The sequence below is a fragment of the Alligator mississippiensis genome, chromosome 7 (assembly GCF_030867095.1).
Source record: "Alligator mississippiensis isolate rAllMis1 chromosome 7, rAllMis1, whole genome shotgun sequence".
Classification (NCBI taxonomy): Eukaryota; Metazoa; Chordata; order Crocodylia; family Alligatoridae; genus Alligator; species Alligator mississippiensis.
The window spans coordinates 941,404-968,993 of NC_081830.1; the positions used below are offsets into that span (position 1 = coordinate 941,404).

At 60.2% G+C, this 27,590-nt stretch overlaps 1 protein-coding gene and 1 long non-coding RNA gene across 5 annotated transcripts; one reads left to right on the forward strand and one right to left on the reverse strand.

Moving 5' to 3' along the window:
- On the reverse strand, positions 1-27,221 carry LOC106739347 (class I histocompatibility antigen, F10 alpha chain). Of its 4 annotated transcripts, XM_059731476.1 has the most exons (13): positions 26,944-27,221; positions 25,463-25,609; positions 22,753-22,968; positions 16,920-17,035; positions 11,136-11,323; positions 9,985-10,248; positions 5,918-5,990; positions 4,520-4,792; positions 3,762-4,055; positions 3,477-3,563; positions 3,043-3,069; positions 2,714-2,746; positions 1-2,039 (listed from the first exon to the last, which is right to left on the reverse strand). In XM_059731476.1, exons 3-12 carry the CDS (start codon positions 22,776-22,778, stop codon positions 2,721-2,723), a joined length of 1,374 nt encoding a protein of 457 aa, XP_059587459.1. In that variant the 5' UTR covers positions 22,779-22,968; positions 25,463-25,609; positions 26,944-27,221; the 3' UTR covers positions 1-2,039; positions 2,714-2,720. The 4 variants fall into 4 exon arrangements, with proteins under 4 accessions (XP_059587459.1, XP_059587460.1, XP_059587461.1 ...); XM_059731477.1 differs by lacking the exon at positions 25,463-25,609; XM_059731478.1 differs by lacking the exon at positions 26,944-27,221 and having other exon boundaries at positions 25,463-26,790.
- Positions 23,165-26,179, forward strand: LOC132251632 (uncharacterized). Its single transcript, XR_009463626.1, has 2 exons — positions 23,165-23,836; positions 24,392-26,179. It is a non-coding gene; the product is annotated as an uncharacterized LOC132251632 (long non-coding RNA).
- Positions 27,222-27,590: the final 369 nt, after the last annotated feature.

Sequence of the window (27,590 nt, forward strand, 5' to 3'; positions counted from 1 at the left end):
TAGGGGAAGGGGAGGAGTGTATTTTTAAACTAAAAAAAGAAAAGAAAAACTGGGGGTTTCTCTCCAAGAGTGCCAAATGTCTCTGGAGGTAGGAATGAAAATGTGCAGGTCACAGCGGAGCCCAAGACGCCGTGAGATCGCCTGGTCGGAAAAGCTCGTGCTGTGCAGTCAGGCTCCAATAAAAGAGCAGTCTCTTTGCCCCCAAGCTGTCTGACGGGCAGCAGGACGCTGAACCGTTTCCTTCTGGTCACAATGCTTTATCTTTTGCAGGTGAGTGGGCAGATGAAAGGCTCTCCCGGGCAAGGCGTTTCCCTCGTGTGGAGGCAGCTCCGTGAACCTGCAGTCTGGGCTGGAAACAAGAGGCAGGCGCTCGGGCATTGAGTGCGGTGCAGCCTGTCGCCCTGCGGGGGTCGCTGTCACACCTCGCCCCCTCGCCGTGGCACCGCCGGTGGGGTTTGCGGGCGGTCCGTGAGTGCAGCTGGCCACTGCCAACGCTGCCGGCGGGGTCTGTGGGTGGTCGCTGACCGCTGGCCGGTGCTCGCCACCCTGCCCCCCCCGTCCCCCGCCGACAGCGCTGCCACTGCCTGCGGGCATGAGCGACGTGTGCCCGGCAGCTGGGGGCACGGTGGTGGCGGGGGCGGCAGAGGCAGCGGGAGCGCGGTGGCGGCAGTAAGCGGGAGCTCCCGGCGCTGTTCGGGGGGGCTGGCGAGCGCTGGCCAAGGGCCGGCGACCACCCACAGCTGCCACTGGCAGCGTTGGCAGTGGACAGCAGGGATCACGGACCGCCCGCAGACAGCACCAGCGGTGTTGGCAGTGGGGGGTGACCGGTGACCGCCCGCAGGCGCTGCCAACAGTGTCGGCTGTGCCGTTTTGCAGGGGTGCAGCCCCAAGCTCAGGGGTGCGCGTTCACCAGCCTGCACCCCCTGCGTCTCGCCCCTGCCTCCAGGAGCTCCCCGCCTAGCACCACCGTGGGTCTGGGACTGGTGCCAACAGCTCTTCCCTACGCCTGTCGGGCTGCAGGGCTGCGCCGATAGGGATTTGGGGGCCAGTACCGATTTCTAAGGAGGCAGAGCAGCCAACACTGATCCGATGTCTGATCCGCAGCCCGGCCGCGGAAGAGCAGCGCTCGGCTGTAAGTGTCCAGGGGAAGGGGAGGGGGAAGGGACGCGGCGTCGTGGGGGGCAGGTCCAGGCCCCTGCGGGCAGAAGACACCGCTCGTCCTTGTGGCAGTCTTACCACCACAACCCAGTTCACGGGCAACTGGTGCCTCCCCACTCTGGGCGCGCACCAGCAACCCATCGCCGACATGGGCGGGTCCCCCGGGGGCCAATCACCACCCCCGCAAGTGCCACCTCCAAACCTGGAAGTGCCGCTGGTGCATCTCAGGGTGGGGGGGACTGGCCAGCGCTCCCCACTCCCCAGTCGCTGAGGGGCAATCTCGGGGGCACATGCCCCCCCACGCCTCCCTTACACACTGCCTGTGACCCAGTTTTGCCCCAGCCGCTCTCCTGTGCACAGGAGGACTTCTTTCTTAGCTATGAAAACTTGGAGGTGATTCCAGGCACTGCAGTGATTTGGCATAATCAAGTCCTGTCCCCGCAGCCCCCATCAGACTCCACTCGGCTGTGCGGACAGCACACGGGAGATGGCAGCACCGGGCAGCCACAGACCTGGCCTTGGCTCCACCCTGGGTCTCTCCCTGCACCGAGGCAAGGAGATGCCCCTTCCCAACGCACCTCCCAGGGCGGTCCTCGGCACCGCGCTAGCTCTGCTCTGCTGCAGCCCCTTCCCCGGACGCGCAGGGCCCAGAGCCCAGGCTGCCTGGGATGGCGATGGACACCCCGTCTCCCCCAGGAGCAGAGGCTGGCACAGACCCAGCCACGCAGCTCCCCAGCACTCGGCCTCGCACCCGCCCGGACTGGGGGGACCCGGCTCCCAGGGCTGGCTCAGAGAGGGGCGGCGTCTCCTTTGGGGGACCCTCCGGCCAGAGCCCCTCGCAGTTACATTCAAGGCAGGAGTTGAAGTGGGTGTTGCTCCCTCTGCGGGGAGGAAGGACAGGCATTAGCCAGGTGTCTCCAGCCCCATGAGCTCCTCCCGCCCCTCCCTGCACCTCCCACCCCGCGCTCAGGACAGCCAGGTGGGCATCAGCTGCTGCCAGCGCGGCCAGGAGGCCCCTTGCACGCCCCCCGCTCCACAGCGCCAGCGCCCAGGCACCGGCTGGCAGGGCCGGCCCAGCTCACGGGGGCCCCTGCTCCTCCTACCCCACGTCTCGCACCGAGGGGTGGCACTGCCAGGATCCCCCTGGCCCCACACGCAGCCACAGCTGCCCGCTCCACAGGAGGGAGGGGGAGACGTGACCCCAGCCCACGGGACACGGGGCAGGGCCGAGGTCGCCCCCCAGGCCAGGCGTCCACGTGCTAACAGCAGCCTCCAAGGACGAGGCACAGGAAAGCGCCCACCCCCAGGACCCGCCGAGCTGCCGCGCTGGCACCCGGGCACGGAGGGTACAGACAGTGCCAGCACCGCGACCCTCCTCCCTAGCCTGGCTCTTCAGCCTTCAGACCCCGGGGAGCCGAGAGACCCACAGCAGGACTGCCCTGTCCCGCCCTGCCCTGCCCCGCCCCACCCCGCCCTGCCCTGCCCTGCCCTGCCTCGAGGCACTTCCTGGGGCCAGCTCACAGCCCCCTGTTTGCCCAGCACCCATCACACTCACCGGAGAGCTACAAGGCTTCACAGGCTTCGTGGGCTGAGAGAGAAGGAAGAGCGGTCAGAGCTCCCCGAGTGCGGGGACCGGTTCCCCCGGCCCAATGTCCCCCATGCCCCCACCAGCCCCCGCCGGCAGGACCGCGCAGACGCCAGGGCGATGGGCGCCTTGTGAGTGCCCGACAGGCCGAGGGCCCCGGGCTCTGCCCAGCCTCCCGGCACCGCCCGGCAGGTGCACGCCGACGGCGCGGGGCTGGGTGCGGCCGTCTGCGCTCGGGCTGCTCCGCACAGAGCCGCGCAGCGCTGGTGGGGAGAGACAGGAGGGGGCTTCGCACTCACCAGGCGCTCCTTTATTTCCCCGTCTCCCTGCGGAGAGAAAGCAGAGGTCAGGACTGCGGCTGCTTCCTCACCTGGGGCCGGCTCCGACCTGGGGCCACAGCCCAGCAAGGAGCCGCCTGCGCAGCGCGGAGCAGGGGCTCGGCCCAGGACGTGGGGCCCGGACACCGCACCGGGGAGGGGACGGGCCGTGGGGCACGGTCCAGGTGGGGCCAAGAGCAGCCCTCGCCCCAGCAAGGCAGCCTCGCAGCGCTGGGCTGGGCTCTGGCTGCAGCCGGCCCGGGGCACGAGGGCCGGGGAGCCCAGAGCACCGGACAATCCCCCGTCCCCCCCCGGTCCCAGGCACGGCCGTGATGAGCCTGCCCCGCTCCCTGCCCGCCCTCCCCAGCACCAAGCCTGGGCATGGCCTGGCCCCAAGGGCTGCACCCAGCACTTACCGAGGAAATAACCAGCTGTGCCCGTCATGGCACCGAACAGCAACATGGCACCGATAACGACACCCACAATCATCACTGGGTCGTACCCTGGACGAGGGAAGGGGCCCGTGAGCGAGGGGAACCCCCAGACGACCCCCAATGCTGCAGGGGCCCCGCGCCCCGTCCCCATCCGTGCCCCCCGTGCCCTCCCACCCCCAGCTCCTTCCCCGCTCAGGGGGTCGGTCAGCCCCTCCGTCCCCTCCCGCCAGGCGTCTTCTCGCTCCCGTGGGCGCGGGGGTCGCTCACCCGCCCTGCCCTTGTCCCAGGCCACTCTCAGGGCTGCCCCCAGGCTCTCGTGCTCCACGCGGCAGGTGTAGTCGTGGTCGCTGCTCGGGTCCATCTCGATGGTGGCCCGGGTCTGGTAGGTCCCGTCCCCGCTGGGAACGACCCCCGAGCGCCTCGTCTCCTGGGGCTGCGCCTCCCCGTCCTTCAGCCACACGACAGCCACGTCCCGGGGGTAGAAGCCGTGGACCCGGCAGGACAGGGTGGTGCGTCCGTCTCGGGACGACGGCCTGTCGCTCACCTGTGCCACGGGACGCCCTGGGCGGTAGGAGACGCCCGTTACAGCGCCCGCCTCTCCCGGGCCATCGGCACCCCTGGCAGGAGCCCACGCGCGCCCTGCACCGGGCCACACGAACCGGCTCCAGCGCCCATTTCTGGCAGGAGCCAACGGCGTCGGGGCGGGAGCACGGGGGACGGGGACACGGCTGCGCTGGGCTCGGGGCTGCAGGAACGGGGTCCCGTACAGCCCATCTCTGGTTCTCAGACATGCGGCCGGGGCACGGACGCCCCGTGGGCTCTGCCCAGCGGGGAGGCCTGAGCAGGGCAGGGACGGGGGCACCGGGTCCCGCAGCAGCGCCGGGGTCTTGTCCAGCGGCAGGACCGGGACGCAGCGCTCGCCACCCCGGACACAGGGGGACGGGGCGGGCGTGCCCTGCGGGGTGGGCAGGGGAGGAAGGGGGTGCCCGGGCAGCGCTGCCCTGGGCGGTGACAGCGGGACTCACTGCTCTGCAGCGCTGCCTCCCCGTGCCGCAGGTACTGCCGCAGCCATGTGATGCAGGTCTCCTCCAGGTAGGCACTTGCAGTCTGAACAATGGCCGTATCCATATTCCACCTGCGCTGGGTGCGCTGGGCCTGTGCTGGGGCTGCCACCCAGGTGCGCGTTGCCAGGTCATAGCTGATGAAGTCTGCCCCGTCGTAGCCCAGCTGCATGTGGCCTCCAGCGCTGCCGTCCGCGCGGAGCTCACAGCCGTACGTGAACTGGAGCGTGTGAGACCCTGAAACGCAGATCCAGGCCCTGGGTCAGTCGCGCCCCGCGGAGCAGGTGCCCGAGGGCTGCCGGGCTGGGCGGGGGCAGCGCCGACCCATGGGGGGCAGCGCGGTGACAGCTCGGGGGCTCTGTCCACGGAGAACAAGGCAAAGGCACTGGTCGCAGGGCTCAAGTGCCTATACACTAATGCTAGGAGCATGGGGAACAAGCAGGATGAACTAGCGCTCCTGCTTGCACTAAACACCTATGACTTAGTGGGGCTAACAGAGACCTGGTGGGATTCATCCCATGACTGGGCGGTACATATTGAGGGCTATAGATTGTACAGAAAGGACAGGTCGGGGAAGAAAGGGGGGGGGGTTGCACTTTATGTCAGTGAGCAATATACATCAACCCTCATCAAGACAGAATCCGAGGCTGAGGAAGTAGAAGGATTGTGGGTTAGGCTACATGGGGGGCAAGGAGAAAGGGATTTGGTGGTAGGGGTCTGCTACAGACCCCCACACCAAGGGGAAGAAATAGATTCGGGGCTCCTGAGGCAACTCTCGGAGACCATAAAAGCTAAAGAGGCGGTAGTCATGGGGGACCTAAACTACCCGGACATCTGCTGGGAGACGCAGACAGCAAGGTCCCATCGCTCACGCAGGTTTCTAACCTGTGTACAGGACCTCCACCTGACTCAGGAGGTGCATGGTCCCACTAGGGGGAATGCCATACTGGATCTGGTATTGGCAACGGGAGATGACATGATAGGGGACCTCCAGATCGGTAGCTATCTGGGGGACGGTGATCACCTAATAATAGAATCCAACATAAGACGGCGAGTGGGTAAGGTAACTAGTAGGGTGAAAGTGCTAGACTTTAGGAAAGCTGATCTCATTGCACTCAGGCGATTAGTCAAGGACACACTGCAGAGTAGGAGTTTTGATGGGATGGGAGCCCAAGAAGGGTGGCTGTGCCTAAAGGAAACGATCCTTTGGGCACAAAGCAAGACGATCCCCGAGCGAAGCAAAAGAGGGAAAGGGGCCAGGAGGCTTCCCTGGCTGACCAGAGAAATCCAGGGCAGCCCAAGGGCCAAAAGGGGAGCACATAAAAAGTGGAAACAGGGTGAGATCACTAAAGATGAATATACCTCCTCTGCTCGTGCTTGTAGGGAGGCAGTTAGGCGGGCCAAAGCTACCATGGAGCTGAGGATGGCATCCCAACTAAAAGACAACAAGAAATTGTTTTTTAGATATATTGGGAGTAAAACGAAGGCCCAGGGAGGAATAGGACCCCTGCTAAATGGGCAGAAACAATTGGTGACAGACAGGGGGGACAAGGCTGAACTCCTCAACGAGTTCTTTGCCTCAGTGTCCCTAAGCGAGGGGCACGACAAGTCTCTCACTGGGGTTGTGGAGAGGCAGCAGCAAGGCACCAGACTACCATACGTAGATCCTGAGGTGGTGCAGAGTCACTTGGAAGAACTGGATGCCTTTAAGTCGGCAGGCCCGGATGGGCTCCATCCGAGGGTGCTGAAGGCACTGGCCGACGTCATTGCAGAGCCACTAGCGGGAATATTCGAGTGCTCGTGGCGCACGGGTCAAGTCCCGGAGGACTGGAAAAGGGCTAACGTGGTCCCCATTTTCAAGAAGGGGAGGAAGGAGGACCCGGGCAACTATAGGCCAGTCAGTCTCACCTCCATCCTTGGCAAAGTCTTTGAAAAAATTATCAAGGCTCACATTTGTGAGAGCCCGGCAGGACAAATTATGCTGAGGGGAAACCAGCACGGGTTCGTAGCAGACAGATCGTGCCTGACCAACCTAGTCTCTTTCTATGACCAGGTTACGAAACGCCTGGACACAGGAGGAGGGGTGGATGTCGTATACCTGGACTTCAGGAAGGCCTTCGATACGGTATCCCACCCCATACTGGTGAACAAGTTAAGAGGCTGTGACGTGGATGACTGCACAGTCCGGTGGGTGGCGAATTGGCTGGAGGGTCGCACCCAGAGAGTCGTGGTAGATGGGTCGGTCTCGACCTGGAAGGGTGTGGGCAGTGGGGTCCCGCAGGGCTCGGTCCTTGGACTGATACTCTTTAATGTCTTCATCAGCGACTTGGACGTGGGAGTGAAATGTACTCTGTCCAAGTTTGCAGATGACACAAAGCTATGGGGAGACGTGGACACGCCGGAGGGCAGGGAACAGCTGCAGGCAGACCTGGACAGGTTGGACAAGTGGGCAGAAAACAACAGGATGCAGTTCAACAAGGAGAAATGCAAAGTGCTGCACCTAGGGAGGAAAAATGTCCAGCACACCTACAGCCTAGGGAATGACCTGCTGGGGGGCACAGAGGTGGAGAGGGATCTTGGAGTCCTAGTGGACTCCAAGATGAACATGAGCCGGCAGTGTGACGAAGCCATCAGAAAAGCCAATGGCGCTTCATCGTGCATCAGCAGATGCATGACGAATAGGTCCAAGGAGGTGATACTTCCCCTCTATCGGGCGCTGGTCAGACCGCAGTTGGAGTACTGCGTGCAATTCTGGGCGCCGCACTTCAAGAAGGATGGGGATAACCTGGAGAGGGTCCAGAGAAGGGCAACTCGTATGGTCAAGGGCCTGCAGACCAAGCCCTACGAGGAGAGACTAGAGAACCTGGACCTTTTCAGCCTCCGCAAGAGAAGGGTGAGAGGCGACCTTGTGGCTGACTATAAGTTCATCACGGGGGCACAGAAGGGAATTGGTGAGGTTTTATTCACCAAGGTGCCCCCGGGGGTTACAAGAAATAATGGCCACAAGCTAGCAGAGAGCAGATTTAGACTGGACATTAGGAAGAACTTCTTCACAGTTCGAGTGGCCAAGGTCTGGAACGGGCTCCCAAGGGAGGTGGTGCTCTCCCCTACCCTGGGGGTCTTCAAGAGGAGGTTAGATGAGTATCTAGCTGGGGTCATCTAGACCCAGCACTCTTTCCTGCTTATGCAGGGGGTCGGACTTGATGATCTATTGAGGTCCCTTCCGACCCTAACATCTATGAATCTATGAATCTATGAGGGGACACAACTATTAAACAGGCCATCGTTAGTGGACTGGCTGACGCCAACCTCCTGAGGGATAGCCAGCACGGGTTTGTTGCGGATACGTCTTGTTTGACCAGTCTCATTTCCTTTTACAACCAGGGGACACCCAGGAAAAAGCCAACCTATTAAATGGGTACTTTGCGTCGGTCTTTCATCAGTCCCACGGGATGCCCATGCCCGCTACGGGACAGGGAGGCCCGAGTGAGGGAGATCCCCTGCCCTCCATCAATGCTGACCTCGTGAAGAAGGAACACCTTGAGAGGCTGGACACCTTCAAGTTGGCCAGACAGTCTACACCCCAGGGTGCTCAAGGAGCTGGCGAGCATCATAGCTCAGCCCCTGGTGTAGTGCCCGCAGACTGGAAGAAGGCCAATGTGGTGCCTATCTTCAAGAAAGGGAGGAAAGTGGATCTGGCAAACTACAGCCCCCGCAGCCTGACGTCCATCCAGGGGAAGGTCTTAGAAAAGATTATGAAAGAGGCTATCCTATACAGGCTAGCTGACAGCAATATCCTGAGGGATAGGCAGCACGGGTTTGTCATGGGTAGATCTTGCTTGACCAATCTCATTTCCTTCTACGACCAGGGGACCTATCACCTGGACAAGGGAGAAGAGATTCATGTCGTATATCTTGACTTCAAAAAAGCCTTCGATCTGGTATCCCACGATCACCTCTTGGCAAAACTGGCCAATTGTGGCCTTGGGTCCTCCACGATCCACTGGCTGGGAAATTGGCTCCGGGGTCAGACCCAGAGGGTAGTAATTGATGGAAGTCACTCATCGTGGTGTCCTGTGACCAGTGGGGTCCCTCAAGGCTCTGTCCTTGGACCCATACTGTTCAACATCTTCATTAACGATGTGGACACTGGAGTCAGAAGCGGACTGGCCAAGTTCGCCGATGACACCAAACTTTGGGGCAAAGCATCCACACCAGAAGACAGGCGGGTGATCCAGGCTGACCTGGACAGGCTCAGCAAGTGGGCGGACGAGAATCTGATGGTGTTCAACGCCGATAAATGCAAGGTTCTCCACCTTGGGAGGAAAAACCTTCGGCATCTGTATAGGCTCGGCAGTGCTACGCTGGCTAGCACTATGGAAGAAAGAGACTTGGGGGTCATCATTGACCACAAGATGAACATGAGCCTGCAATGCGATGCTGCGGCTAGTAAAGCGACCAAAACGCTGGCTTGCATCCATAGATGCTTCTCAAGCAAATCCCGGGACGTCATTCTCCCCTTGTACTCAGCCTTAGTGAGGCCGCAGCTGGAGTACTGCGTCCAGTTTTGGGCTCCACAATTCAAAAAGGATGTGGAGAAGCTTGAGAGAGTCCAGAGAAGAGCCACGCGCATGATCAGAGGTCAGGGAAGCAGACCCTACGACGACAGGCTGAGAGCCCTGGGGCTCTTTAGCCTGGAAAAGCGCAGGCTCAGGGGTGATCTGATGGCCACCTACAAGTTTATCAGGGGGGACCACCAGTATCTGGGGGAACGTCTGTTCACCAGAGCGCCCCAAGGGATGACGAGGTCGAACGGTTACAAACTCCTGCAAGACTGTTTCAGGTTGGACATAAAGAAGACGTTCTTTAGTGTCCGAGCCCCCAAGGTCTAGAACAGCCTGCTGCTGGAGTTGGTGCAAGCACCTGCTTTGAACACCTTGAAGAGAAAATTGGATGCTTATCTTGCCGGGATCCTGTGACCTTAGCTGACTTCCTGCCCCTGGGGCGGGGGCTGGACTCGCTGATCCTCTGGGGTCCCTTCCAGCCCGAATGTCTATGAAATCTATGAACTGTGGCCCCCGCGCACCCGGGGAAGAGCTGGTCTCTGTCCGGCCGTGGGCCAGCTGGCCCTTCTCAGGAAGGCAGAGCGGGCTTGGAGGCCACGAGGGCTGACCTCAAGCACAGCTCACCTGTCTGTGACACCCAGGTGCTGGGACAGGCTCAGGGAGCTGCATGCGAGAGGGGACTCTGCCCCTGCGACTGCAGGAGGAGCCGGCTGCAGGGACACAAACCAGGCACGGGACAACGCAACACCCTCCCGGCTCCCCACCCCACGCTGCTGATGGGCAGGTGTCTCCAACACCCTCGTCATCACCCTCAGTGCCAGGGTCCCCATGGTCTCCTGCTCACACCTGCCTGCTCACACTCACCCCCGGTCTGGTTGTAGCGATGCCGCAGGGTGAGCAGGTTCCGTTTAAATCCGTCCTGCCAGCGCCGCAAGCTCCTGGTTTCCCCGTCCCAGAAGTCTTGGTCGACGGCACCCTGCACCCAGTCCCCGCGCGGCTCCTGTCTCTGCGTCTCGCTGTCGTAGCGGAGAATTTGCTGGTCGTCCACGTAGCCCACGGCAGTGAAGACAGGCACGTCCAGGCTGGGGTCCGACACCGCCGTGTAGAAATGCCGGTAGGAGTGGGAGCCTGTGGGAGTGACAGGGTCAGCGCTAGCGGGGCAGACACCAGTGCCCCCGTGCCCACTGCCCCCTCCCGCAGGGGCCGCAGAGGACAGACATGGGGCAGTGCCAGGCCGGAGCGGGGGCGCAGAGCGACGGGGCGGTGGGGCCACAGGACAGGGCAGCGCTGGCCGAGTGTGGGTCAGGGACCAGGGAGGGGGGACAGGACCAACACCGCAGGGCACAGGCCAGCCTGGAGGGGCCACACACCGCATCCCACAGCCCAGTCGTGCTGCCCGCACCCCCCGCCCCAGGCACGGCCCTGCATGGCCCAGGCACTCAGCCCACCCTGCTCCGGGGAGCCCTCGTGCGCCTGAGTCCGGGCCGGCGCCCTGCAGCAAGAGCCTGGGCTCGGCCCCTCTCAGCCTTGGTCCTGCTGCGTGGTCGGGGCTGGGGCGGGGGACCCTGCCGAGCAGACGGGGGTCCGGCTGGATGAGCAGCTTCTCTGTGGCTTGTGCCCACCCGCCTTCCCCATCACTCCCGCGCAGGGAGCGGGGAGGTGCGGGGTGCCCGTCCGTGGAGCCGTCTCATGAACCGGCAGGCAGTGCGGAGGGTGCTGCATGGTTTTTTGGGGCCCACCTGCCCCAGACACAGTCCCCGTCCTGCTCCAGCCCAGGCAGGGCAGTCCCGCACGGCCCCGCGGGGACTGGGGTTGCTCCCAGCTCAGCCCCCGCTGCGCCTGCCGGCCGGTCCCTCTGCCAGGGAGCTCACCGGGACCCCGCCGCGCAGCATCCTCATGCGGATGGAGCAGGAACCTGCAGCGAGGCCAGCCCCCCCCCAGCCCAGCCCGCACTCCCCGCATTGGGGCCCTGGCTCTGTCATGCCCCCAGCCCGGCTGCAGGCACAGCCACTCACCAGCATGGGCTCCTGGCACGGTCTCCGCGCCCAGGAGCAGCAGCAGGAGCAGCAGCCGGGAGCCTGGCGCCACCTTTGCAGCAGCTTCGTGCGCCGCGTCCAGCCGTTGCGCGCAGACACGGAGGGTGCTCCCGCGCAGCGATGGGCGCAAGGGGCCGCAGCGCAGCCCGCAGGATGCTGCAGGGTCACTGTGGGGTGCAAGGGGAGACGGGACCACGTGAGCCGGGCCCAGGCCCTGGGATTCCTGCTGCGGCGCGGCCCTCGCCACATGCGGAGGGGGGAGAAAGCGGAAGTTGGTTCCTTGCTCCCAGTTTCTGATTCCTTCTTGCAAGCTAATCTAGACGCAAGGGAAGCTTCTTCTTCATGAATTACACATCCAAAAGGGAGAAGTGCATCAGCTCTGCATATTTACTAATTCATGCGGGAAACAATACCCTGCCTCGAGTGCAGAGCTGTAGATGAAGATCAGATTAGGATGCGATCATGGGGCAAAAGCTGGATGTGTACAAGTCCATGGGGCCAGAGCAATGCACCCAAGGGTGCTGAGGAGTCGGCTGATGTAAGTGCAGAGCCGCTGCCCATCATGTCTGAAAACTCATTGCGATGAGGAGCGGTCCCGGGTGGTTGGAAAAGGGCAAACATGGTGCTCATATTTAACAAAGGGAAGGAGGAGGAGTCGGGGAACTACAGACCGGTCAGCCTCCGACTGCTCTAGTCTGAATCTGGTCGTGTCAAGTTGACCAAACTCCCAGAAGCCTCTTCAAGATGACGCAGTTAAGAATTGGCAATGATTGTAGCCTACCGTTAACCCCGGTAAAATGACTGCCAGGGAACAAGGGAGCAAGAGACCCATCAATTAGGATGCTCACGTGGTGACCATCAGAACTAATTAGTGTGACAACAGGAAAAGGAAAGGAAAGCAATCCAGGTGTGCAAGGCTGCGCTACGATGAAGCTTCCAAGATGTTACACGACGAGCTTGGCTAGCATTAGTAATAGTGATGTCGCCCAAGGGGGAAGTAGCCCAAGCGAGTGAAATCGGTGTTCGCTGCTGGTTTTATGCTGTCTGCATCGCCTGCCTGGGTTTCTGAGGGAGACCAAGCCGTCCGACTTGGAGTAACAGCGACCTGGCGCGGGTGGCTGAGAGGACTGTGGTGGGCCAGTCGGGGGCGCTCCTGCGTTGAGCCGCCCACCTCCCTGCGCCGCCCCCCGTCCAGGCTCCGAGTGCCTCCCTGGGGTGCCTCCCGTCCTGCCGACCCCTTCCCTGGAGCACCCCCGCTAGCCTGGGGTCCCGCTGCCACCATCCCAGGCTCTGGACTCACTTCTGGCTCTGCGCACCTTGGAGAACCCAGGCCTGGTCGTCCAATGGGTCCTAGACCCAATACAGCACTTGGGCACTTCCCAAGTCAGGGGCTTATTAGGAAGCCTCCCTTAGTCCACAGACCTAAGGGGCCTCCTCGGCATAATGTAGACCCACCCCTCAATAAGTCTCCCACACCGGTCACAAGGAGAACTTTATTGATGACAGGGGTAGGGCGGAAACAGGGTAAAAGACCTCCTGCTGTGTCCAGCCAGGGGCATGGACCACGGTGCTCAAGGGCCTAAGGCCCGCCACACCAAGGCCCCTGCCCCGCCGGAGCTGAGCAACAGGGACGCACCTCTTGCTGCCCCAGCAGAGCCTGCGGAGTCGCCGGCTCCCTCAGGCAACATGGGCCCCACTGCAGCTCCCGCCCCTGCTCTCCCCAAGACAAAACGTTAGGTGTTTGTTGTGGGAGACTCCCTCCTGAGGGGGACGGAAGGGCCAATCTGCCACCCCAACCCCTTAGCCCGGCAAGTCTGCTGCTTCCCAGGGGCCCGCATCCGGGACACTGCGGAGAGGATCCCCAAGCTCCTCAAACCCACAGACCACTATCCCATGCTCCTTATTCATGTGGGCACCAATGACACGGCTCGGAGCACTCCCAGCCGGGGCATGAGGCGCTACAGGGATTTGGGAGCGGGGCTTAAGGGTCTGGGGGCACAGGTGGTGTTCTCGTCGATCCTCCCAGGCTCAGGCTATGGGCTGAGCAGGGACAGGAGGATCTATGTGGTCAACCAAAGATTGCAGCGCTGGTGTCGTCAGGAAGGCTTTGGCTTTCATGACCACAGCCCGCTCTTTGGCGAGAGAGGCAGCGAGCTGCTGGGAAGAGATGGCCTCCACCTCTCTCCCCTAGGGAGGAGGCTCTTCTCAGCCAGACTGGCTGACCTGCTCCACCAGGCTTTAAACTAAGCCCGCTGGGGGACGGGGGGACGACCGCCACTGCTGGCCCGCTGAGCAATCCTTGCAAAGACAGCAGGCCAAGGCACTCAAGGGAGCCCACCCCTGCCCCAGCCCTGGTAAAATCTGTGGGCAAGGAAGGAGCCCCCCAGGGGACACTTGCCTGCCTGTACACAGATGCCAGGAGCCTGGGGAATAAGCAGGAGGAGCTCATCCTCCTGCTCAGTGCAAACAATTACCATGTCATAGGGATCACGGAGACCTGGTGGGACTCCACCCATGACTGGACCACAGGGATAGATGGCTATACCCTGTACAGGAGGGATCGTGTAGAGACACGGGGCGGGGGTGTAGCTCTCTATGTTAAGGAAAGCTACGCGTCCCTGCAAGCCGATATTGGCGACCAGGGGGGACGGCTGGAGACCCTCTGGGTTAAAATCCGTGGGGAACATGGCACAGGGGACACAATGGTGGGAGTCTATTACAGACCTCCCACCCAAAGTCCTGAGCTAGACCAGGAGTTTGCCCAGGAACTGGCTGAGGCAGCTTGCTCCAGGACCATGGTTGTCATGGGTGACTTCAATTACCCAGACATCTCGTGGGAGGATCGCTCAGCAAAATCTGAGCGGTCGCAGAGCTTCCTCTCGTGCGTGGATGACCTCTACCTGACTCAAGAAGTCTATGGGCCAACGAGAGGCAAAGCGCTGCTCGACCTGGTGCTGGCTACTGGAGATGACCTAGTCGGCGACCTAGTGATCGATGGGAAGCTGGGTGACAGCGACCACGAGCTGATCACCTTCACCATCCGCCGAAAAGCTGGCAAGTCGGTCAGCAACACGCAAGTCCTTGACTTCAGGAAAGCCGACTTTGACAAGCTCAGGAGGCTTGTCAGTGATGCCCTAAGGGACTGTGACCACAGGGAGAGGGGAGTTCAAGAAGAGTGGTTGCTCCTCAAGGGAGCGATCCTCAATGCACAAACTAAGTCTATTCCATCTCGGAGGAAAGGCAGCAAGAGGGCACAGCAGCCCCGCCGGCTCTCCAGGGACCTAGCAGACCTCCTGAGGCTAAAAAGAAAGGCCTACAAAGGATGGAGGATGGGAGTCACCTCCAAGGAGGATTATTCTGCACTGGTCCGGTCCTGTAGGGAGCAGACCAGGAAAGCCAAGGCTGCAACTGAACTCCAGCTAGCTTTGAGCATCAAGGACAATAAAAAGTCCTTTTTCAGATATGTGGGGAGCCGGAGGAAAAGCAGGGGCAACGTTGGACCCCTGCTGAACCAGATGGGGCAACTGACGCCCAGGAAAAAGCCAACCTATTAAATAGGTACTTTGCGTCAGTCTTTCATCAGCCCCATGGGACGCCCGTGCCTGCTACAGGGCCGGGAAGTCCGGGTGAGGGTGATCCCCTGCCCTCCATTAATGCTGACTTTGTGAAGGAACATCTTGAGAAGCTGGATACCTTCAAGTCAGCCGGCCCTGACAATCTTCACCCCAGGGTACTCAAGGAGCTGGCAAGCATCATAGCCCAGCCTCTAGCGCGGATCTTTGAAAACTCTTGGCGCTCTGGTGTAGTGCCCGAAGACTGGAAGAAGGCCAACGTGGTGCCTATCTTCAAGAAAGGGAGGAAAGTGGATCCGGCTAACTATAGGCCCATCAGCCTGACTTCTATCCCGGGGAAGATCTTAGAAAAGTTTATTAAGGAGGCCATCCTTAATGGACTGGCCGACGCCAACATCTTAAGGGATAGCCAGCACGGGTTTGTTGCGGGTAGGTCTTGCTTGACCAATCTCATTTCCTTCGACGACCAGGTGACCTATCACCTGGACAAGGGAGATGAGATTGATGTCATATATCTTGACTTCAAAAAAGCCTTCGATCTGGTGTCCCATGATCGTCTCTTGGAGAAACTGGCCAATTGTCGCCTTGGGTCCCCCACGATCCACTGGCTGGAAAATTGGCTCCGGGGTCGGACCCAGAGGGTAGTCATTGATGGAAGTCACTCATCGTGGTGTCTTGTGACCAGTGGGGTCCCCCAGGGCTCTGTCCTTGGACCCATACTGTTCAACATCTTCATTAATGATGTGGACACTGGAGTCAGAAGCGGACTGGCCAAGTTCGCCGATGACACCAAACTTTGGGGCAAAGCATCCACGCCAGAAGACAGGCGGGTGATCCAGGCTGACCTGGACAGGCTCAGCAAGTGGGCGGACGAGAATCTGATGGTGTTCAACGCCGATAAATGCAAGGTTCTCCACCTTGGGAAGAAAACCCCGCAGCATCCTTATAGGCTCGGCAGTGCTATGTTGGTTAGCACTATGGAAGAAAGAGACTTGGGGGTCATCATTGACCACAAGATGAACATGAGCCTGCAATGCGATGCAGCGGCTAGTAAAGCGACCAAAACGCTGGCTTGCATCCATAGATGCTTCTCAAGCAAATCCCAGGACGTCATTCTCCCCCTGTACTCGGCCTTAGTGAGGCTGCAGCTGGAGTACTGCGTCCAGTTTTGGGCTCCACAATTCAAAAAGGATGTGGAGAAGCTTGAGAGAGTCCAGAGAAGAGCCACGCGCATGATCGGAGGTCAGGGAAGCAGACCCTACGATGACAGGCTGAGAGCCCTGGGGCTCTTTAGCCTGGAAAAGCGCAGGCTCAGGGGTGATCTGATGGCCACCTACAAGTTTATCAGGGGTGACCACCAGTATCTGGGGGAACGCTTGTTCACCAGAGCGCCCCAAGGGATGACGAGGTCGAATGGTCACAAACTACTACAAGATCGTTTCAGGCTGGACATAAGGAAGAATTTCTTTACTGTCCGAGCCCCCAAGGTCTGGAACAGCCTGCCACCGGAGGTGGTTCAAGCGCCTTCATTGAACACCTTCAAGATGAAACTGGATGCGTATCTTGCTGGGATCCTATGACCCCAGCTGACTTCCTGCCCTTTGGGCGGGGGGCCGGACTCGATGATCTTCCGAGGTCCCTTCCAGCCCTAATGTCTATGAAATCTATGAATCCCAGACCACCTGTTCCCTCTTGTCCGGAGTGAACTCAGTCTCTTGCTCCTGAGCCATCTGCCGGAGTCCCTCCAAGCTGGGGTCCTCCCGAACCTCCTGCTTGAACTCCTCTTGCCCAGCTAGGCAATCAGCAGGGAGCTCAGGTGCTCCTGCAGGGAGTGCACACTCACCCTCAGGGACTTCCTGGGTCTCCTCCCTGCTAGTGTCACCTCCCTCTGCCACTGACGGAATACACACCTCCCCGGGACTGTCACTTAACCCACCCTTGGGGTCGCTCGTTCCCTCTGGGACCAGGGTGCAATCGCTGTCTGCAGGGGTCCCTTCCCCTGCGGCCAATGGTTTGGCTTTCTCCTGGGGTTTTCCAACCCCCCTTCTTCAGCCTTCCTGCTCTGCAGGCGAGTCACCGCATGAACGGTGCGGGGCTTTGGCTCTTGGGTCTGTTCCCACCTCCGGAGCTGGGCTTCCTGCCCCATAAGATCCCGTCCCACCAGGATGGGGACCGCAGCCCCTTCCAGTACCCCCATTTCCAGGTACGTTGCACAGTCGTTCCACACGATGGGTGCACGGGCTACCGGTACCGTCACAGGTGTGGGCCCCACTCCGTGAATAGCGAGGGTCTTCCCCGGGATGATGCCTGCGGGCGAGACCAGGTTGGAATTAATCAGTGTCACACTGGACCCCGTGTCCAGATCCCCCACAAGGGTCCTCCCCTTCACTGTGATCACGGTCCGGTGGGGGGCCATCACCTCCTCCGAGTTTGTGATCCTGTAGCAACAGACACTCTCCTCAGAGGGGCTCCGGCCTCCCCCTCGCTGCTCACGGCTGTTGCACGCCTGACGGGCCGGGGTCTAGTGCTCAGCTTTGGGCACTTGGGCTCAACATGGCCCTGCTCCCCGCAGTGATAGCACCCCCTCTTTTCCGAATTGGGTGGTCTGTCCGAATCTGGGGCCGCCTTGCGCTCGGCAGGAGGTGGCCCTCTCTCCCCTTTTTGACCTGGGCCTCCCTTCCCCCCTCTTTGGACCCCTTTTTGCTCCTTCCCAGAGTAGGGAGGCGTCTCACGGTTTAGCAACAGTCGGTCTGCAATGTCTGCGGCCTCGTAAGCATCTTTGGGGTCCCTGTCCCTGACCAGGGTCTGCACCTCTCTCGGACACCAAAAATAGAATTGTTCCAGCACCAGGACATGGTGTGCCTTTTCTACAGTGTCAACCTTGGCTTCGGCTAACCATTTAATGTATGTGTTGTCCAACAGGGCCACATCATCAGTCAATGACTTTCCAGGTTGTGGGCACGTATCCCGGAATTTTTTCCGAAAATAATCCGGTCCTAGCTTGAACCGTTTGGACACGGCAGCTTTGAAGGCATTATAGTCATCAGCTGCGTCTGAGGGCAGGCTGCTCAGGACCACCGCCATGTCGCCTTCCACCAGCGCAGACAGATACATCATGAGCTTTTCCTCCGGCACCTTGCACCGCTGGGCTTGTCTTTCGAAGGCGGAGACGTCCAGTTTGAGCTGTTCCCCGGACGCTTGCGGAGGATTCGCATTTCCCCCGTTGGTCTGCAGATGGAGCTGAGCCTCGAGCTTTTTCTCCTCCAGCTCCAGCTTTTTTTCCTCCAGCTGGGCTTCCCTCTCCATCCTCTTCTCCTCCAGCTGGCGTTGCTCCCTTTTTTCCTCCAGCTCCACCCTTTTAGCTTCTAGCTGTTGTTGTTCCTTCTCCCGCTGGGCCTCCAGCTTCTTTGCCTCTATCTCGGCCTCCAGCTCCAGCCTTTTTAACTCCATCCTTTTCAGCTCTAGCTCATGGAGTCTCTGCCGCTCCCCCTCAGAGGGTGATCTCCCGGCAGCCTCCGGGCTTGACAGGCGGGAGTGCATTCCTGGGTCAGACTCAGGACTTGACAAGCGTGAAGCTGACGCTTGCTCTGACTCGCTGGTGCACAAGAGTGTAACCAGCTCTTCCTCCTTTAGCTCTTTCTTCACATGAAGGCCTCTCTCTTTTGCCAGTTCTTTCAGTTCGGGCACAGTCATCCGGACATACTCATTCACCATCCTGACTCTCTACCCTATCCAGTCGACCCGATGCCAAATTAGAATTTGTTTGCTCAAGGGATTTCAGTGACTCTATTCCTTTCCCCAAATTATGCCTCCAATACAGCAGGGTATTCGGATCCCACCGCTACCACCACATGTGGCGGGCCAGCAGGGGGCGCTCCTGCGTTGAGCCGCCCACCTCCCCGCGCCCGACCACCGTCCCGGCTCCGAGTGCCTCCCTGGGGTGCCTCCCGTCCGGCCGACCCCTTCCCTGGAGCACACCCGCTAGCCTGGGGTCCCGCTGCCACCATCCAAGGCTCTGGACTCACTTCTGGCTCTGCGCGCTTTGGAGAACGCAGGCCTGATCGTCCAATGGGTACTGATCCAATACAGCACTTGGGGCACTTCCCAAGTCAGGGGCTTAATAGGGAAGCCTCCCTTAGTCCGCAGACCTAAGGGGCCTCCTCGGCATAGTTTAGACCCACCCCTCAATAAGTCTCCCACACCGGTCACAAGGAGCACTTTATTGATGACAGGGGTAGGGCAGAAACAGGGTAAAAGGTAGAGCAGGATCATGCAAATGTCAGAGGAATCCCATAGAGCAAACCAGTATGGCTGAGGTAGCCGTTTAAACACACATCTGAGTTACTGAAGCTAAATATCTGGTCTGATCTCGAGCAGCTTACTCACTCGCATGGTCCAGAGGTGGTTGGAGTTTCCTCTGGAGGCAGGGCACTCCTGGAGCATGCGGTGATGAGGAGAGAGCCAGGCTCAGATTCACCTGGATGACCACATGGCTAATGGCCCCTTCTTCCTGGCCCGGCCTTTAAATAACCTCTCTGACCTCAGCAGCCCGGTCCAATTGAAGCTGCCAGTGCTGGCCACAAGCCGACCAATCTAGAAAAGCATCACTGGCTACCTGAGCCGTGAGTGGGGCTTTTCCCCCTGCCCAGGTGACCAGAGCATCCGCCTCCCAGGCCCCAGGCCTTTGTCATGTAGACCAGGTGGGAGATCCCCGCCCTGAGGGATGCAACACCAGCCTCTCTCGCTGGCAGAGACAGGTCTCTGGAGAGGGGCACCGACGGTGGCATTTCTGCCACAGGTACTACCTCCTAAATGACAGCTCTAGACACGCTACGATGCAGTGAGGGGTCGGTCACCCTAACGCGCTCAGTCCTCGGTGACTGCCTGCTTATATCCTGGCAACCCCAGTTAATTAATTGCTTTGTGTTTAGTGCATAGGCGACACGCAGGGGAGGACAGGGGGCAAGTGCTACAGCTGGGAGGTGGGCAAGCACAGTGCTCGTGCTCCCCCTGAAATTGGCTCCGCCAGTGGGACTTTGGTGGTGGAAATGCCGGTGGCAGAAGCCCTGGCACTTTTGCTGCCGCTGCGCCACATGTGGAAGTGCCGCTGTCCCATTGCTGCACGTGGCGACTGGCCGCTAGGGGAACCCCCGCCCCGGTGCCACATTTGGCCCCCCATTTTGCCCCACTGGACTTGAGAGGCACCAGTCGCCCATGGTTTAATGGATAATTTTGTAGTCTAACTGATTATCAGACAGGTTCTGGTGGTTAATCACAGTTCTCGCTCTCGCCGACAGAGAAGTGGGGCTCAAGTTTCAGCCCAAAAGGATGGTTTGTCCCTGCACTTTCAGGAAGGCTTCTTTGAAGTCCAGCCAGCTCTCCTGGGCTCCTCTCCCATCAGACTGGCTTCCCAGGGGATCCTGCCCAGGAGATCCCTGAGCAAGTCAAAGTCTGTTTTTCTGAAGTGCAGGGTCCTTCCTCTGCTGCTCTCCTCCTTCCTTTCCTCAGGATCCTGAGCTCAGTCATCCCGCGGTCACTGCTGCCCAAGTTGCTACATCCACGACTACATCCCCCACTGACTTATCCCTGTTTGTGAGCGGCTGGTCAAGAAGAGCACGGCCCCGGGCTGCTTGCCACTAGTGGTGCATGGATATATCAGTGCCATACTGGAAAAGTAACTATCGGCTATTGGCTTTTTTTGGCCAGTGTAGCTGATAATGTCACCAACAAATGCGTGTGCACGCATGTGGCCAGGAGTGCAGCCAGGCAGCTTGGAGAGCAGCACCCTGCCTGTAAGTCTGTGGTGGGGGAAGAGGCGTAGGGGAGGAAAGGGGATGGGGAGCAGACTGATATCTCCAGGGGGAGGGAGGGTGTGGAGCAGGGGCAGGTAGTGGCACTGTCCAGCCAGGGTGGTAAATGGGACCGCGGGGCCCAGAGCACGATGGAGCCGCAGACGGCTCATCCAGGGGCTGCACAGGAGTGGGGAGGGGGTGCGGGTCCCTGCTGCTGCACACCCCCCAGGGGAGGTATGGGGGGCATGTGCCCCCAGGATTTGCACACGGAGTTCGGGCAGGCTGCCCGCTGCAGGCTTGGGGCAAGGGGCCAGGGCAGTGCCAGCTTTTTCCAAGGGGGATGGGGGGGGCTGTGTGGGACCCAGTGGGAAGCGGCTGGTGCAGTCCCTGGCCCCAAGCCTGCAGTGAGTAGCCCACCCTCACTTCACACACAAATCTGGGGGGCACATGCCCCCCACACCTCCCCCAGGGGAGCGCACAGAAGTGGGGAGCCATCCCCCCTGCACCCCGCCATGCCCTGCAGATGAACCACCCGTGGCTTTGTCCCACTCCTGGCCCCGGGGTCCCATTCACCACCCTGGCTGAGCAGTACCCGCAACCCTAGCCCCTGCCCCCCTCCCTCCCTCCCTCACCGTGGGGGCCTCGATCTGTCGCCCTCACCACCCTTCCCTCTCCCATGCCCCTTCCCTCCCAACAGACTTACTGCAGGGCGCTGCTCTCCATGCTGCCTTGCTGCATTCCTGTAAATCGGCTATGGGATCGGTATTGGCCGACATGGCTCATTAATAATTGGCTATCAGTATCGGCTGAGAAAATCTTTACCAGCGCACCCCAACTTGCCATGTTTGCCAGTCTTCCCACACGTCAGGACCGCTTGTTCCTCCACCCTCAGTAAGGTTTCTTTCAAGTCCAGCCAGCTCTCCTGCACTCCGCTCCCCCTGGACTGGCCTCCCAGGCGATCCTGCCCGTGAGGTCCCTTAGCAACATGAAATCTGCCCCCCTTCGCAGCAGACGGAGACCCCACTGTTGTGGGGGGGGGGCGGGGGGTGAGGTCAGCTGACTGGGCCATAGCAATGGGAGAAACGAACCACTTCAAGACCCCCGTGGCGAGAGGCAGGAAGGAAGGATCCATTTTTGAAGTTTGTTCATGACCCTTTCATATATTCCCACGACCCATGGGGTGAGAAATGCTGCTCCACCGGGCATGGGGAGGTGGGAGCCTGGACCCCTGGGTTCTGTGGGAGGGGAGGCAGGCAGGAGGTAAGAGCAGGGAGTTGATGAGGACATTTGCCCCTGTTGAGGGGGTTGGGGGGGCACCAATAACCTGCCCTGGTGCCCACCCCAGAGCCAGCGGTATCAGGTATCCCCGGTATCCCCAGCTCAGCACCACCCCAGAGCCAGACGCAGCTCAGGCCCAGGTGAGGAGCCCTGCTGTGCTCTGGGAGGGGGGAGATGGAGGAAGACACAGAAAGTGGGGCAGAGCCCAGACACCTGGTTCTCCCTGCTCAGAGTCAGGGCAGAGTTGCAGGCACCACTGAGCTTCCTTGTCCTGGCAGGAAGGTACACGGCTAAGGCCGTGACAGAGATGCTGCACCTGAACATCAGATCCCCTGGGAGCCCAAGCCTCTGGGAGGAAGAAGGATGTGGGGCTGGGGCCTTGACACCGGGGTTGTCTCCTGGCTCGGGGAGGGGGGGAAGGGGGCTGGGAAGTGAGAGCAGGGTGGGGGCCGGGAGCCGGGATGCCTGGGGTGTCTGGGACTGGGGAAGGGCTGGGGGATGACAGCAGGCTCAGATGGCTGGGTTTTCTGGGACAGAGCAGATGAAAGCAGGGGGAAGTGGGAGCCCAAGGAGCCCCCTGGGTTGCTGAGGAGGTGGGGGGGGCGGGGGGGGCTGGCAGGCAATGACCTGGCTGCACCAATGTGGGACTCTGGTGGCTGCACCCACCACCTTGCTGCCCCATGGCTCAGGGGGACCATGGGACTATCCCCACAGGGTCCTGGCTGGAGGGCTTGCCCCTTGACTCAGGCTCAGACCATCAGGGAATGGGGGCTGGTGGCTTGGAGCAGGGGGAGCTGGACCCCTTGGTTCAAGGGTGACCCCATAATACCCAGCCCCGGCACCACCCCAGAGCCAGCTGCACTGGGGAGCCTGGTTATACCCAGCCCACAATGCCCACCCCAGAGCCAGCCGCAGCTCAGCCCCCTGCTCTACACAGCCCCAGTGCTCCCTTACCACCTGGGAAGGGGTCTGAGCCACATGCTGTCTTGTGGGGGGTGGGGGGTCCTGGGGGTGGCCCGCGTCTGCCGGAACGTCCCCCTGTCTCCTGCAGCTTCCAGTTGCTTGAGGTTGCAGCTACTTCAGTTCGTTCCTCGGTGACTGGCCAAGTAGGAACCGGCTCTGACCGTCTGTGACGTCTCCAGCCATCAGTTACTCAGCTTGTCTCAAGTGCTGTAAGGAAGGGGAGCAGGCGGTCACCAGTAAGGCCGCACAGGTATGCATGCAAGAGAGAAGCCGGGGGGGGGTGCAGCTAGCTCTGGGGTGGGCTGTCACAGCTAGCTGCAACAAGGGGCTGAGATCTTGTAGCCCCCGGGGTGGGCACTAGGCTGGGTATAACAGGACCCCTGGTGCAGCTGTCTCTGGGTGGGTGCCCCCACCATGCGCCGGCTCAGTGTCTTCCCGCAGGACAGCATTACAATGACAACGTCAGGGAGTCGAAGGCTGCTGCCAAATCCCCCCGAGTCTTCTCTTCTCTGGAAGAAATCAGCCCAGGCCCCTCAACCTCTCCTCACCAGTCCTGCCCCAGCCCCCAACCTTTTTCATTGCCCTGCACTGGACTCTTCAGTTTCTCCACATCCTGTCTGTAGCGGGGCCCACAGCTGGACACAGCACTCCAGATGTGGCCTCCCCAGTGCAGAATACAGGGGAAGGATCACTTCTCCCCATCTGCCGGCAACGCTCCCACCAACACAGTCCAGGATGCCACCGGCCTTATAAATTCATCGATGCTGGGGTTGGACGGGGTGTCAGCAGATTTCATGGATGGTTAGGGCCGGAAGGGACCTCAGTAGATCTCCTGGCGGAGTTGGTGCCGCCAGGTGGGCCTTACATTCCTGGATAACGACCCATGCTTTCGGGCGGGGGACTTGCTGGGGCGGGATGGGCTTCACCTCTCTCCTGAAGGCAAGCGTGTCTTCTCTTCCAGGTTGGCTGATCTCGTACGGCGAGCTTAAAACTAGCCTTGCCGGGGCAGGGGACCGCAGGAAGACGTGGAGACACCACTCGAGCAAGACAGGTGACACATGCAAGGGGTGCCCAGGTAAGACACAGGGGTCCAGATAGTCTTCCTAATCGGGGGCTGGCACGCGCAGCTATGCAAGGCCTTAAATGCCTGTGTACCAATGCCCGGAGTATGGGGAGCAAACAGGAGGAACTCGCCCTCAGAGGAGCCAGTTCAAACCCAGACACAGCGGGGTTACAGAAACGTGGGGGGATTCATCCCACGACTGGGCAGTCAGCATGAGGGGCTATCGGCTCTACAGGCGGGAGAGAGAAGGAAGGACGGGAGGGGGTGGCGCTCTGTGTCCAAGAGCAATACGCATCCTCTGCCAGCAAAACGGGGTCGGAGGAGGGGCAAGCTGAAGTGCTCTGGGTCAAGACACAAGGGGTCGTGGGGAGAGGGATTTAACGGGGGGTACTGCCCTTGGTTGGGGGGTCTGACTGCCTCCCTGCAAGTGCGGCCAAGTCGGTATACTGCTGCTTGGGAGCTTCCACCGCCTGCACGCCTTCTTCTTTGCCCTTGTGCCCCCTGGATGTCCCTGTTTAGCCAAGGACGTGTTTTGGCTCCCTTCCCCCTTTTCCCTCGTGCTGGCAGCGTCTCCCTCTGCGCCCGAAGCATGGCGTCCTTTAGGAGCGACCCCCTGCCTGGACTCCCGTCTCGCCGACGCTCCCGTCCGGCAGTGCATCGCTGACTACGCTCCTGAGCGCGCCGGAGTTACCCGTCCCAACGTCCAGCACTTCCACCTCGCCCCCCCTGCACCGGATGGGGAGTTCGACTGAGTGGTGGGCGCTGTCCCCAAGGTGACCACCAATCTGCAGCCCCCCCACCAGACCCTCCCCCATCACCAACACCACGTCCAGCAAGGCACTGCCCTCGCGGGACCGTATCCCTGCTGCGGTCGGTGAGGGTCCTGTGTGCCGGTGAAGGACCTACGCGAACGGTTGGATTTGGCCGACTGCTCCTCGCAGCAGATGTCCGGGTAGTTCAGGTCCCCCGTGACAACCATGTCCCTCGACCGTACGGCCTCTGAGAGCTGCCTCAACAGTCCCCAGCCTAGCTCTTCCCCTTGGTGTGGTGGGCTGTAGCCGACCCCGCCACCAAGTCCCTTCTGGGCTAAGTACAGACAGGCAAAACATCTGAGGCTGAAAATTGCTGCAGGTTAGTCTAAGCTGCACAGGTGGAGGAAGAAACTATGATTTGAGGGGCCGAGTGTCCCCCCCAAGCTAGTAAGTCTGTTGTGGGGAAGGGGGAAGGGGGCAGATCTAGGCCCCTGCAGTGAGGGAGGGACTGGGGCAGAGGCTTGGATGAACAGGGCCTGGGGCTGGGGTGGGACGGGGGAGGCTCGGCGCCCGGGCAGCTTATCCAGGGGGGTCCTGCCGCTGCGCGTAGTCCTGGGGCTGGCACACAGGGCACGTGCCCCCTGGATGTGTGTGTGGGGTGGAGGTGGCTGCTGCTGTGGGCTGGGCTCCGCACACAGCACAGATGCGGGGCACGGATCCCCTGTGCCTGCCCAGGCAGCAATGCGAACCCCTGTCCCGTCCCATGCCCCTGAACGAGCAGCTCGGGCAATGAGCATCCCGCAACCCGTGCCAGGGCCCCAGTCACCACCCCCACCATGGGGAGCCCCGATCTGACCCTCCCATCCCTCCCCGCCCACACATTTACCCGCTCAGCTGGGCGCTGCTCCACATGCCGTGGGGCCAGGCTGGGCTCCTGCAGGCTCTGGCTGCTTGTCTGTCTGTGCGCGCCTGGGCTGCCTGTGTCTGGGGGGCTAAACCCCCTTAGCCCCGGCCTTCCACGGCCTCTGCTAAACTGCAAAGGGACCGGGCTCGGATGAGGTGACAAGGCACACCTCCTCCCCTACCGCTTTGAATCAGTCCTTCCCTGTGAGAAATGCTTCTCTTTTGAGAAATGCTTAAATTAGTGTTTCAATTTTGATTGGTAACATTTGGGGGGTTTTTTCTTTCCATTAGTGCCTGAACTTACATTGTGTCAGGTATTGAACTAGAGGAAAAGGGAATCAGGACTCATAGTACAGATGAGATCTTTTATTAGACGAACAAGATTTTTGCAACAAAAATTCTTTAATTGCAAGCTTTCAGACACAATCTTTTCTCCAGTGCCTGATGAGGGGTGTTTGTGCCCAAAAGCTTGCAATTAAAGACATTTTTTGCAAAAATCTTGTTGCTCTAATAAAAGATATCACCTCTATCACGAGTCTTGAACTTACATTTGCACTGAAATACGACTGAAAGTTCAGGATCGATTTGTTTGTAATAATTTGACACTGTATTTTAAGCTGTACAACATTTTTTTTTACGTCCTATGAGTGAAGCCATGTCTGGCTTTTTTTTTTATTATAATAAAAATAATTGTTTACTAGCTACACTATGGCCTGGCTTTATTGATAATGGGCACCAGCCTTTGTTATGCTGGTGTTCAGCTTTGGGCTTCTCTGTTAGCAGCTGGAGACTTCTGTACACAGCCTGGATTTTTTCATTTCTCTATTAGCGGCAGCACACATGACTTTATTTCTTACTTGCCATCTTTGTGGGTGTCGTGGGAGTTATAACCGTTCATTAATTATAGCATAGAAAAGAAAGTGGAAGCTGAACCACAGCATAACAACCGCTGCCGAGCTTGAACAAAACAGCGGCCGCCGTGAACTGTTCGCTGAGAGACCTGGGCCTCATCTCAGTAACGGTTCGAAAACATTTCCTGTTGTGCAGCCCCCATCGCGGTTCCTTGCGTTTGCAGTTTGGGGAGGAAAGTTTGTGTGTCCCGAGCCAAATCAAGTCGAAATCTGTGGGTCAGTCCTGAACCATATATAGCCCCTATTCCCTGTGGGCATCTGTGCAGGTCCACACCACAGACATGGGGTGCAGATGCCCCCGAGTCTTGCCTGCCCTCGACCAACGGCCGCAGGAGCAAGGTAGGGAGGAGCCTCCCATTGCCATCAAGTGTGGGGAGAGCGGGGGGCTGGGAACCCAGATGCCTGGCAGGAGGGGTTTGTCCCACACGCCTGGGGGGGTGTAGGGGGAGGGGAGGGGAGGGGAGAGGGGTTGTGTGTGGGGGGAGGGGCGGGTTGTGTGGGGGAGGGGCAAACAAGGAAGGGGGCTGGGCAGAGCAGCCAGTGCAGCACTTACCGAAACAGCTCCAGAAACGACCACAGCCTCTGCAGAAACGAGCTGGCGCGGAAACTCCCTGCATGGAAATGCGCACGACCGCAGCCAACTTCCTGTTTGAATAGTCACGAGATCTTTCACAACCAGAATTGACTGGTTGCACAAACAGTTCTTTGCCAGCTTTCCAGCACAAGTCCCCCTCGTCCCGCGCGGGGAGCCCCTGCCGGAGTGAGACTGCGAGGGACGAGAGACGCTGCACGCGTGGCAGGCCGGCAGTGCCAATGGGAATAGGGGGACATCGGAGAGACAAAACAGAAAGCAGGGAAGGGAAGGAGGGAGGTGAGGGGGGGGGGGGAAGCCAAAGGTGAGGACGGGGCTGGTAGATTTTCCAGGTAGAAAAGAGGCCTCTTCTCTACCTGTTACCAAATAAGAGTGTGTGCCCCTCACTCCCAAGCTGCAGCCCCCCCAACCCTGCTCATCCCCCTCCCACACACACAGAGTAAGTGGAGAGAAAGGGGCGGGTGGGGGGTGCAGATCAAGGCCTCCACAGCGAGAACGGGAGTGGGGTAGGAGCAGGCACTGGGATGGATGGGGCCCCAGGGCTGGGGCAGGCGTGGGACGGAGCTGCCGACAGCCCATCGAGCTGCGCGTGGGGGGCAGGGGGCTCT